The 12,550-nt window shown below is 42.8% G+C and overlaps 1 protein-coding gene across 2 annotated transcripts in view; it reads left to right on the forward strand.

Moving 5' to 3' along the window:
- The window catches only part of AEBP1 (AE binding protein 1), a 230,595-nt gene that overhangs the window by 127,638 nt on the left and 90,407 nt on the right, over nt 1-12,550 (forward strand). Inside the window, exons 9-10 of one of the 2 annotated variants that reach the window (XM_069214248.1) lie at nt 5,579-5,647; nt 10,446-10,532. In XM_069214248.1, the coding sequence (XP_069070349.1) occupies nt 5,579-5,647; nt 10,446-10,532 (156 nt within the window). The remainder of the gene's footprint in view (nt 1-5,578; nt 5,648-10,445; nt 10,533-12,550) is intronic. The other variant, XM_069214249.1, reaches the window with a different exon arrangement.

A 12,550-nucleotide genomic window follows, 5' to 3' on the forward strand; every position in this document is an offset into this window, starting at 1 on the left:
GGCAAAGAGGGATATATCCTGAAGATGGGGGGCACCTGAACCACCAACTCTAGAAGAATGGAGAAGGGGGATGGATCTTTATATGGAGGCAGAACAAATCACATATCAAACTAGAGCTGTCCAAAGACATATGCTAAGATTTGGAGCCCCTGGCAAAAACATCATGAGATGGACCTAAATGACGAAATTGCAATGTCCAAGCTGGAATGATTGCTAAATGTTCCAACATAACACTGTATATGACTATATGGAATTGGATGTATGTAAAACTGCCCAGCGCGAGAATAGGCAACACTTTATGGTTAAGGGTCCTTAACAATAATTATAAACTCAATGTAAATGGTTGTTTTTTTGTTTGAAAAATCTATTAAAAATATATAATTTTTAAAAATAATCCTGTAGTCGATGCTCTGTTTGACCGGGGCCAGCCCTCGCTCTACAAACATAGTGGGGCGACTTTGGCCACCAAGGTTGACGTTCTTCGAAGTCCAGATGGAGCCCAGCACTGAATTAGTTGTCACTGGTCTACTGGAGATATAGATACTTGGAGAAACAGTAAATCACTACTTTTCACTCAATCGCGACCAAGCATTGGCAAATTCATCCAATTTAATACTTAAAAACTTTTCAAGATATCTTGCATCCATGTTGAATGTGGTTTCTTCCAGTTGCTTTGGGCAACCAACTCCAGCAGGGAACAGGTGAGGTCAGGTGGACCAACCAGGACACAAACATGGTGCAGTGACTTTGGCCATTGAGTTTGGCATCCCTCAAAGTCCAGTTGGAGCCCAGCACTGAACTAGTTGTCAATGGTCTACTGGTCTCATCTATGACTAAACCAGCGATTTCCCTTCTTTTGGCGATAGCTAGTTTTCTTGGTGACCATACTGCACTCTGATGACTCTCCTGGGTCCATCAGACTCGGTGCAACTTCGGAATAGTGGGTGTTAGTCTCCCAGGCTTCCCTTTGGCAAGGAGCAACAATTCAGTGAACTCGGCTACCACTTACTCAGGCTCAGGGATGACGTTTCCTTGAACCAGGCAACACATACCCAGTTCTTTCTTCGTTAGCCCAAGGAACAGGAGATGCAGTCCAGTCTTCAGTACAGCCTATTTTTGTCTGTTCCAAGGTCAGCAGGCCAATCCTTATTCGGTCCTCTCTCCAGCACAGATGTAATCTGAGGTCTGGGGGGTAGGGGTGCCACTGTTATACCCCGAAAATGGTCTCAGGGAAAGTAGCTAATGGGATACGAGGGTCCCTCCCTTTTGATGACAACTTCCAAGGAGTGTGACATCTACCTACCTCAGAATGCTGTGTTTTGCCTACTCTCAAAATGGCAGAACCCCTCTCCGCACTTGTGGAGCTTGGTAGCCCAGTCGTGGGGTATGGATAGGTCTGGGCTACATGGTCTGACCAGTGATTTTTCATTGCTGTCCCTGAAGCCCACCTGTCTACCTCAGCAGAGGAGCAGCCACTTTCGGACTCATACTCGCTATGGCTTTTCCTGCTAGAAGGAGATAACACCTCCTCCTCGGGCAGGCCCTTTGCGGGCTTTCCTGGGAGTCTTTTACACTTCTCCCAAGAAGGCCAGAAGACAGTCCTTTGAGGCAACTGTAAAAAGGCACTAGAAAACCTTGGGCAGCAAAGTGGCAACTTACTAAAGTTGCACTTTGCTTAATGGTGACATTGAATTTGATTTAACCATTACATTGGATGTAAAGCAGTGATTCCTTTGATATCTTGAAGTCGCCCCTTAGTAGTCCAATTGAGAAATAAGCACGACTGAGATGTCAGCCAGTAATTCTGCACTCACCAATCAATGGGGCTAAAAGCCTTTCGACAGTAAAAATGACAATGTTGGTTTTTACTGTTAAGACCTGAAAACATAAAACTACAGATACAACCTTTTAATACAATGCAATCTGCCTTTGGGGCTCAGTATACCTGCTTTAGGAGAGGCTTACAAATATTAAAAATGAAGACTTGGCTTTGCCATTGTTTGAAATGGCAGTCAAGTTAGTAGTTTAAAACTGCTTTCCCACCCAACAGTGGCAAGCTGGGAGTCATGCTTTTGCCCTTTTCACACCCATGGTCGCACAACTAGTGCTGCAGTCCATGAAAATCACTTTATCTTACAGGCGCTAGGTACACCTGGTACCATATACTAGGGATGTACAAGTAAGTCAAGTTATGCCAATTGGGGATACGCCAATTAAACATATATCTTTTTAAGGGTCAGACTACATGCACTGAGTCCTGATTAGCAGGGCGTAGGGCATTTAAGAGTGCCTAGTAGTAAAAATGGGAGTAAAAGTGGGGCTGAACTTGCATAAAGCCTGTTTTCTCACAGATATTCAGCAGATTCTCAGCATACATTGCCATGTTTAGGGCAGACACAAAGCACCAAAGGAGTCCTGAGAAAGACCTTACTTCCCCAATTTGTGAGGTCGAAATGCATAGACTGATTGAGGAATGGTATTGGGTAACATCAGAAATATAATAGATATTTTGAAAATGAAGAACTAGAGCCATTGAGAGATAATGACAAAGTCTATCAGTCACTCATCCAGGGGTGAAAGTCAACACTTAGTGCACCTTATGAAGAATAGGGATAAACCCACTAGCTACGGTCCACTAAAAAAAGAAAAAAACAACTTTACTGACTTTTTTTTATCTGAGCACTCATGTTGTGCAACGTTTAGTGACAGGAATACCTTACTGAATGCTGAGGGCAAGTATTACTGTTATATGTGTGTGATATTTTTTTTATGGTGTCAGCAATAATACCAGATGTTTTTATGAAGTGCAATTACTGTGAAGTTCAATGTGTATTTTTGACTAAATAAGAGTGCATAATTGAAAGGAATTTTGGATACTGTTGTTATTTAAAACAAAGTCCATACAACAGTGATGATTAAATAATATTACAATTTATGGTCGTTTTGTACAATTTAGGAACTTCTACTTGTAACTTTTTTAACATGGCATTGTAGAAACTAGCATGGCTTTTGTCCTTTAAATACTATATTAAAGTGAACACTGGAATCAGGGAGATACCTCTAACCTGACAGATAAGAAAACGGTCTGTTGCCTGTTTGTATCAGTTCAGATATATATGGGATAATGTACTCCATCCCATACATTATAAGGATATTGCAAGTCACCATGGAGTTCCATAATCATACGGAGGAATGAAGCTGAAGACTCAGTTTCCTTATGGAACTCTGAGGGGACTTGCAATATCCTTATAATGTACTGCAGGGGGTGCGTTATTTCTTATAATACATGGTTACACCATCACCTTTCCCACAAACCACTTAAATCTTTTGTGCATAGCTCTTTCATGTGAAAGAGCAAGCATGTTTTCATAGATTAAGAATAAAAATAGAATCACTAGTGAAAATTAAACATATAAAAAAAGCAGCTAGGTATTTGTTGCAAAAATATATTAGAATCAGTTAAATATATCAGTTTTGTTTAAAGGAAGTAAAAACATGCAGTAAGATGCTGACTTTTCTATAATTACCTTAGGAGTGCAAAAAATGAACATGTTGCCCAAATAGCTACTTTTTGCTTGTCACTGTACAGAAAAACACCTGTACTAAAAAAACAGAGCACAGGAATTAAAATCAGTGTTTTGTTTTAATTCTTTAAAAAGCTGCTTTAATTATGCTCCGTGACTAGACCTACCTTTTCTCTCGACTGCTGGCTGTGGCAGCAGGCACTTGGACGTCAGAATTCAACTGTAATAAGTTATTGCAGTTAAGGTCTGAAGTAATTTCTTTATGATAGGTGACAGAGTGAGTCACAAGTTGTGTATTATATATACAATTATAGATTGGTAACAATGAATTACGGGGATGTTTTTCACCACAGGATTCTGAGTGGCATTTAATAGACAGAGAGAGTGAGTCTCGAGTTGTCTATGATGTTACTCAGAACCCCCCATTGAAAAACATCCCTGTAATTTACATTTTACACATGTATAATTTTGAGTTATGTATGGCCCCCAAAATCATGTGTCTGTGATTTCAACTGCTACGCAGTGGCAGAGGAGTAATGAAGGAGCCATGCATAACATGACCAAAATGTGAAAAAAATCCTTACCGGCCACCCTTAACTAACTCCCACCACCATCTCTGCCTACCTTTCCCCTCTTGCAGCTGTGGGTTCTGCTTTCAGTCAAAGGAGACAAGATCACTACTCTAACAGGCTCCAAGAGAGTCCTATTAGTGTGGCTTGGAAGGCCTTTATGATGTAGTAATAGTGGGTAACAAGTTTTTCATGCCAGCGAGTTACCAGATCTAGAATCTGGTGTTAATGAAAGAGGCTTTTTGTGAGAGCCACACATAACAACAAATTAGAGTCTGGTTTTTATCCAGGGATTGCAGAATCCCATGTATTATAAAGCATAATGCACCATAAACACCCTGTCTCACTATCCCATTGAACAGTAAGGTGCAGCCTTGTACAGTGTGATGCTCGTGCTCATGGGGTATTTGAGTATCAGTGATCACTGGCAGATTAACCTACTCAGAGTAAATCAACAATATTTTGAACATCTCCTATAACACTGGGGAACCCTTTAATATGTGGGCATCTCTCAGATACATTTATATATTTGAGAGTATCAGTGCACTGTATTTAGAGCTGGTGTCAGCTGTAGAATCGTGAATGATTCGGTGTTCCACAGTGTATCAAATAGAGAATGATTCTCATGAGGGACAACATTTCCTGTTGTTCATCCAGTTTTTTGTATTGCACGCAAGGTTTGTTTGTAGAGACGCATTTGATATGCTGCAAGAGAAACCCTGTGGTAGACTCCGAAGTATTGGGATATTTTTCCAATTTATAGTTGTACGTGTAAGAGTATGCTGTAAAATGCACAATTTAGCCCCATTTTCCCACTTGTCTTGGGGACTGCACCCAAACACTCCTCAGCATTTCTTTCCTCTGTGCAGATTAATTGTTGTTCCACAGCTTCTTGGATTCCCACTCAAGTCTTGTAAGAACAACTTATCGGCTCACTACTCCCTCCTAATAATTCCTTACTCACTGCTCACAGTCACTCACAAGCTCACTCCGTCGCATCACAAATCCACTTTTTCATTCACCACACGCTCCACAACCTTACTTACTTAACATTAACAGCTCATGCCTGCATAGCAGTTTTAGTAGACTGAAAGTATTTTGATTTTGCCACTTCACAGGGCTGTCTGGAGCAAAATCTGAGCACAGCAGTTTCCATTTCAAGTAGACAGACTCAAATGCACTGTTCCCGTCTGACCACCTCCGCACACTTAACTCATTTTATGAAACATTTATGTTATTATACGATGTAGATGTCTTGATGTTGTTCCACACCCCAGCACAGAGTTTTCCTAATATATTACCTACCAGTAACTACCAAAATAACCACTTTCAGTTGAAAAAACAGAGTGTGATAATTTTAACTACTTGACCGAGGAGCTTGCACAATTCTCTAACCTATTCTGCACCTAGAGGAACTGAGCATAAGGCATTTTGACTAGGCCAAAAGAATACAGACTACTTTATTTTTTCAATATAATTTTGCAGATGATTATGAGCTGCAACAGTGGAGACCCCGGAAACCACCACCGGAGAAGAAAGAGATCGAGACACCAAGTAGGACCTTTGCTTCCCTACGTTTAATGCTTGTCGATGGTTTTCTAAATATTTCTTCTTGTAGAGTGAAGCAGAAGTGGAGGAGAGGAGGGAAGTACAAGTTACTCACATTAATGACTATGGGCCTCATTAAGACCCTGGCGGCTGGGGGTAAGCTGGCAGTAACACCGCCAACAGGCTGGCGGTGTTCTGCCAGCTATTATGACCGTGGCGCAATAGACACAGCCATACCGCTGGCCCCTCCACTATACCGCCAGGCTTCTGCCTGGTGGTCATAATCCCCAGGGCATCAGTGCAAGCACCGCTGCCCTGGGGATTATGAGTCCCCGACCGCCAGCCTGGCCACGGCGGTAAACACTGACATGGAAAGGCTGGCGGTAAGGGGGACTTGGAGTACCCCTGGGGGCCCCTGTACTGCCCATGCACTTTGCATGGGCAGTGCAGGGGCCTCCAGGCATAGCCCCATTGCGCATTTCACTGCCCGAATTTCGGGCCATGAAATGTGCGACAGGTGCTACTGCCCCCGCTGCACATCAGCATTGCCGCCGACTCCATTACAAGCCGGCAGCAATGTTGATGTGACTTTTCCACTGGGCCGTCGGACGGTAACACTGTTACCGTCCACTGGCCCAGCAGAAAAGTCGAAATAGGGAGCCAGAAATACCACCAACATGGTATTCTGGCGCCTGCTGCCTTGGCGGTCTTCAGAAGACCGCCGAGGTTGTAATTAGGGCCTATGTGTCCTCTTAGGCCATGGTTGCCATCCTCCAAATTAATAGGATTTACCTTCCTGAACAGTATGGGAATTGATGGAACACCTTTGCCAGTATGCTTCTAGGTGTCTTTATGAAATCTGAAGCCAGGACCATTATTTCCCTTGTGCATGCCCAGACCCTGACCCTAAAAGTTTTGCCAGCTTCCATTATTTAACTCACCAAATGATCATTTGACTCGTGCAGTACCACATCTGTCTTCTCAGCTTCTTTCCACTCCTCCAAACTAACCTCATTATTTTATTGTTGAAAATATCCACAGAGTTAACCACACAGGTAGCACCCTCAAACTAAGTGTAGTAGCTATTGCAAGCAGTAGGTAAATGTGATAGCTGATCTTCACTAGGGTAGTTGCCATCTGAATCAAATAAATTAAATTAAAAACTTGAAATCTTGCAGTAAGTCTTGCAAGGCAAGAACTCACCCACCCCATGCCCTTTTAACCAAGTAAGTACATTAAGCCTTTGTAGTCAGTGGGAAGAAAAAACTCTGTTCCCTAAATAAATATTTTTAAATATGAACCGCCCAATCGTAAGGGAAGCCCAATCCTAAAGTGATAATGATGTAATGTATTTCTGAACTCCTTAACGTTTTAGAACTTTTAATGCTTACAAATGTCACTTTGACTATACTAATCTGGTACTTACAATAACAAGTCAAACCAAATACACATCTGAAAAGCGGTTGATAGTGCCTTGACGCTAATAGTACATTTTTGTATGCCTTTTCGATGGCAATGGCTGAGTAACCTTCTAGAATGCGGAAAACAGTTAAATGAATTAGTAAGGCATTTGAAGATTAATTGACTTATAAGTGACCTAAGTAGCCATGGGCGTTATATTGCGGTCTCAGGTGAACGACGCAAACTTCTTAGTCTCCAGTAGGAAAGAGATGCATGTTCAAGGGCCTTTGTCTCTGTCATACAGGCTCCTTGCTGCCACAGGAAAGACAATTACATGAAGAAGCAAATCCTTAGATGTGCTCTAGCTAGAACTCTGAGATCTTCCCATCAGTATGAACTGTCCGCCCCCAAATTAAAGAAAGTAGAATTAGCAGCTGGATGTTGGCTGCTATTCCTAAAGTTTGGAATAGAAGGTCAGATGTACGCCGCATTTTACTGGTCACAAACACCCATCGGGCCGTTTGTGACCCATAGAACGCATTTTGGCATGTACCAAAGGCAAAATGTGAATTGGTAAATTGTTACTGTCGCATTTTGATTTTGCAATTCAGTATTAGGAAAGGACGTGTAAAGGGTGTCCCTTCCTAATAGCAAGTCGCACTGGTATGCATGAATGTTTTGTGACCAGGAATGTGGTCACGAAACATTCATACTTTACCGACTCCTTGAAGGAGGAGGTAACTCATTCGCAAATGGGAAGGGGTCCCCAAGGGACCCCTTACCTTTTGCAAATGGGGGCACCAGCATGTTTTCAGAGCAGGCAGTGGTCCCACAGACCACTGCCCATTCTAAAAAATGAAAAGAAATCTTTTCATTTTTATTTTTGAAATACATCCCATTTTCCTTTAGCGAATAGGTGCATAAAAATGTAGCAGCTCTTCAAACATATGTCTGCTCATTGTAGAATGTTGAAAATGCTGTTACAGAGCAACCATGGTGAGGTAAGCGTTCATTCTGGAATACTTAACAACCTGCATTATTGTCAGAATGATGACTGAAGAAATATTATGAGATGGTAAGCAAAGAGTGGCATAGCAGATACACTGAATGAAGCACTCTTTCCAGAACGAGGGGCTGGGTTTTGGTACTAAAGGTATTTTGAGCATGAGGCTCTTTCTTGATTGTTAAGTAGACTGACTATAGTACTGCCAGAATTTTGATGTAAGTTCTCCTCCCAGAAAGCTCAGTATTTTGTGAAGCAGAAGGCACATTATTATTTTTGTGCATGTTTGTGCGTAGTGGTACGTTTCTAGCTTCATCCTAGCTGGGAAGGAACAGAGTGCTGAACAGCAATCAAAGGTCCAAGTATATGACTCAAGATCATTTACAAAAGTAGGTATATGTGGGTTCCTAACATGCCTGAAATAGTTGTCCTCAAAGACATGTGCATTTCCTTCTTAATTACAGAAGGGTAAAAGTACAAGAACCTTTCTTGTTCATGGGGTGGTTGTTCCTGGTCCTGGGTGTGTTGATGCAGAAGGTCTACTTACTAGTCTTTTACTTCTTGTATTTCTTCATCTCCAGTCCAGTGATGTTTTGACTCCTGGTAAAGGGCTGCCCCACCACCCCCAACCCCTCAGGTGGTTTGTTTTTCTACCAAATATGAGAGTGTTATCATTGATTTATTTGTACGTAATGCAGCTGGTCTTGAAGATGATGAGGCCTGGGGGGGGAGTTCTAGTGGTCAAACCTCATTAAGCCTTTGATGAGACGTACTGCTGCAAGTATGATGTCTTTCTGGGTGCCAATGTGATATTATGGAGGTCAGGGAGCAGGGTGTTACTTCTGTGTAGGGGAGAGGGGACCAATGATTGTTCTGGTGTTGTGAAGATGGTATTTGGTAAGAAGGATTTCCCTTTTTCCAAGAGCAAAAGCTAATCCCATGATGTCTTGCTTTTCGGTTTTCTTATGATAAGTTATTTGAAAGACAGGTAGGTGAATTAGTAATTTTGAACATGGCATCAGTTGAGGATTGAAATCATGTAGATTTATTTGTCTTGTATGTATGGTTGTTTGGCACACAGAGGAGGCATTCAGTCATCACATTTAGAAAACTACTGGCCATCCAATGCTGAATTACTCTGAACTAGGTCTTGAGTTGCTGAGTATCATTGATTTAGGATCATGTTAGAATGTAGTATCCATTGGAAGTGCTCTTTAGTGAGTACAGTGTCTGATAGAAGGTCAAATGCTGTCCACTAGGGAATGGATCAATTGGGCACTGGAGGTAGGTTGGCTGTTTATCTAATGTTGTTGATGTTGTATTTTGTTGATCTTCTTGGTGAATGTGTGGCTGATGGGGATGCATTAGTCAACTTAGTGTGGAATATGGGGTCTTAGTGTTTGTTGGAGCAATGTCCAACAGCCTTGAAGAATGCTTCTCTTCTATTTGTCATTTTGTTGACTGTAGTCTTGTAAAAGGTGGCTTTTGTTTTAGTTATGAGTAGGCCTGAGGGAGATACAATTCTATTTGCGGAGTCGGCAGAATTTAGGTAACTCCGCGTTGCATGTGTAACATGGAGTTCCTGCCAAATTCTGACACCCGTTCGCATATGCGAGGCTTGGTAAATGCACACTTGCGAGCACAAACAAGATTTTCTGCCTGCTAGCATGATTTCCGGCCACCATGGAGTCTTCCCGCATAATTTGTTTTATGCTGGTGATTGTGAGTGGTCGCACAACTGCTTCTTGAGTAGATTTTCTACTCGAGAAGCTGCTAAATGATCTCAAAAACACCTTTTCGAGTTGATAATCTACTCTAACAGACAGTTCAGTTTTGTTTTTTTAGCACAAAAGCATTTTTTAAAAATGTTTACTTTATTTCAACAGTAAGGGACTCCATCTTCCTCATCCTATCCAGAAGGCCCCTCCCAGTGCTTTGGCCATCTCCTGGTCACTTTTCAATGAGGGAGTTGTGTATCACGTTGAGTGAGAGATTTGGATTAGGTCTTCGAGGGCATTGGTTTCTCCTCACTCATCCTGTTATCTCCATAAGGTGGATTTGTTTTCTGGGAGTTATTGGATGTACCATGGTGCTGAGAGCCTAGAGGATCCTGTTTTCAGTGATGTCTAAAGTTCTGCATGGTTTTTAAGAACTGAGTATTATATATTAAGCAGTGTGATGATATGAGTTGTGTACTGGTGGATTATTACTGGAAGGCATCCATGAGGGATCCTTTGAAAAGGCATCCTTCATTGTTTTTTGTAGTATTGTTGGCAGTCACTTGGCCCTCCTTAACAGGTGAATCAAATTCAGGCTTCATAATTCATCTTACCCACCTACTCCTGCTCATCATTTGCAGCTACTACGCCATATTTCCCATTTACACTATTCCATCCACAGAAAAACCAAAGAAAATCCCAAGCATTAAAGAAGAGGATGTGGAAACGGATGAAGACAAGTGGCGGGAGAAGACCAAAGACTTCAAAGGTTAGCTGTGACAGTTTGTTCCTTCATAGGTAGATGGGGTTTCAGTTTCAGTTCATGGATACTTGGGGGACACCTGCAGCGGCTGTGAATGACCAGCTGTTGTGCTTGTGTTCTATCTATCTAAAAGTAGCATCATAGAGATGCCAGAACCCTGTTCAGAAGACCACAGGGCAAGCAGGAGCTACTGACTGTGGGATTTGAGGCCTTTTTCTCCTGATGTCCCGGGCCCAACTTGCTACGGATTTTGAGCAACTGGGCCAAGTACCCCTTCAGCACTTGATTCTCAGTAGTAGCATGGGTCGGCAGTCCTAAGCTTCTTGTGGGTAGAGGAGTAGACACAAGGGTGTGAACACAAGCTCACATTTCAAAATGCATTCAATAGCAGTAATAAAAGATTGTCAAGTCAAATATTTTCTTATATGACAAAAGGGCTATTTATATACTATCCCTAATTAAAATACAGATACACAGATAAAACATACAGACCCCACATTCCTGAAGTTGGGGCTCTAATGTTTAATGGCAGTTCCTTGAGTCCAACTCCTCTTTCACTAGTGGTAGTAATTATTCCCCATATTCCCCATTCACTGTAGGCATCATTCAGGTTAGACCCCATTTGCAGGCTGAGTTTCAGGAGTTCCACTCCGACTCTATTAGAAGAGTCAGTTTGTTTCAGCACCAAAGCAGTATCTGGCAGACAAGTTCACCTGGGACCTTATGGCCCTTCACTCAGTCTTACCTGCACCGGCAGGGATTGTCAGACCAGCATGTCCAAGAGTGTTTCTCTCCTGGGTGCGACGGCTGCCTCGAGTGAGTATTACCATTGTGGTTCTGCTGAGCCTCTGCTGGGTGTTCTTGGCACTCCTCCGATGCAACAGTAAGTTTCCTTGGGTCTTCCCCACAGGTTGGGGAGGAAGAGCAGGGAGATTGCAAAGGCCTCTGGTACTGATCGTCTGCCAGGGCTCTGGCTCCGATAGCTCCACAACACCTCCATGGGAGTGGTTAGTGGTTCACACTTGGATGTCTGGCACAGTGATGTGTATCAAAAGGTTACCCTAGGGCCTCAGCCCTACTCTTTATGATTCTCTTATTATCCCCATCTCCTTCCCAGGATGGAGCCAGGCCCCTTTCTAGTGACCTCTCTCAGAACCAAAGATCACCCTTTGCAGTTTACTAAAGAGCCTGGCTCTCCTTCCTCCAGTACATGTCTCACCTAGCTCACAGGAATGCCGCAATCACACCTCTTGGGAGATCTCTCTACCTCCTCATGCCCCTCCAGACAGCTCTGGGTCTCCCAAAATGGAACCCAGCAACTTCCATGTATTATACTATACACATGCACACATACACCCAGCACATGCATACTAGACACATGCACTGTGCAGCGCTGCATACTGACTTGTTGTCAGCCAAGGGTGAGTTAAGCACACACCAGCATAACTTTACATGAGTGAGCCTGCAGTCCGCACTCCACTGACACAACTAAAAAGGCCCGTTCACTTCTACCAATCATTTCACGGCATGCTGCCACCCCCACTCTCGTGCTACTTAACTCCTGGCAAAGGCAATAGCCTTTCACTACTATGAGGGTAGCGCTTTGGGTGGCCATCATGGCCCAAATATAACACAGTCCATGAGTTAGACCTATGTCATGGCACACACACATGATACATGTTCGCCCATGATAACAAAAATCAGCACAATGGATCCAGACATCATCACATCTGGGGAGCTCAGGGCAGGGGTACATGTCCATCACCATTCGAGGGAAGTTTCCATCATAACAAGAGTGCACCCCATTCACCTGAAAAAAAATCTCTTATTCTGATGCTTTAGAAAGTGGATTGATTTCAGTTCCTGTTGTTTAGCAGACCAATCTCACCTAAATTCATCAATATCTAGCCCAGCAAAAAACACACAGAATTGAGCATTCTGATATCCTTGCACTATGAGCCTCACACTGGCCAAAGTCCCCTGCCAGAATCCTTACACCCTGAAGACTATTTACAAAGACTTCA

This window comes from Pleurodeles waltl, chromosome 11 (genome assembly GCF_031143425.1).
Source record: "Pleurodeles waltl isolate 20211129_DDA chromosome 11, aPleWal1.hap1.20221129, whole genome shotgun sequence".
NCBI classification, from domain to species: Eukaryota; Metazoa; Chordata; class Amphibia; order Caudata; family Salamandridae; genus Pleurodeles; species Pleurodeles waltl.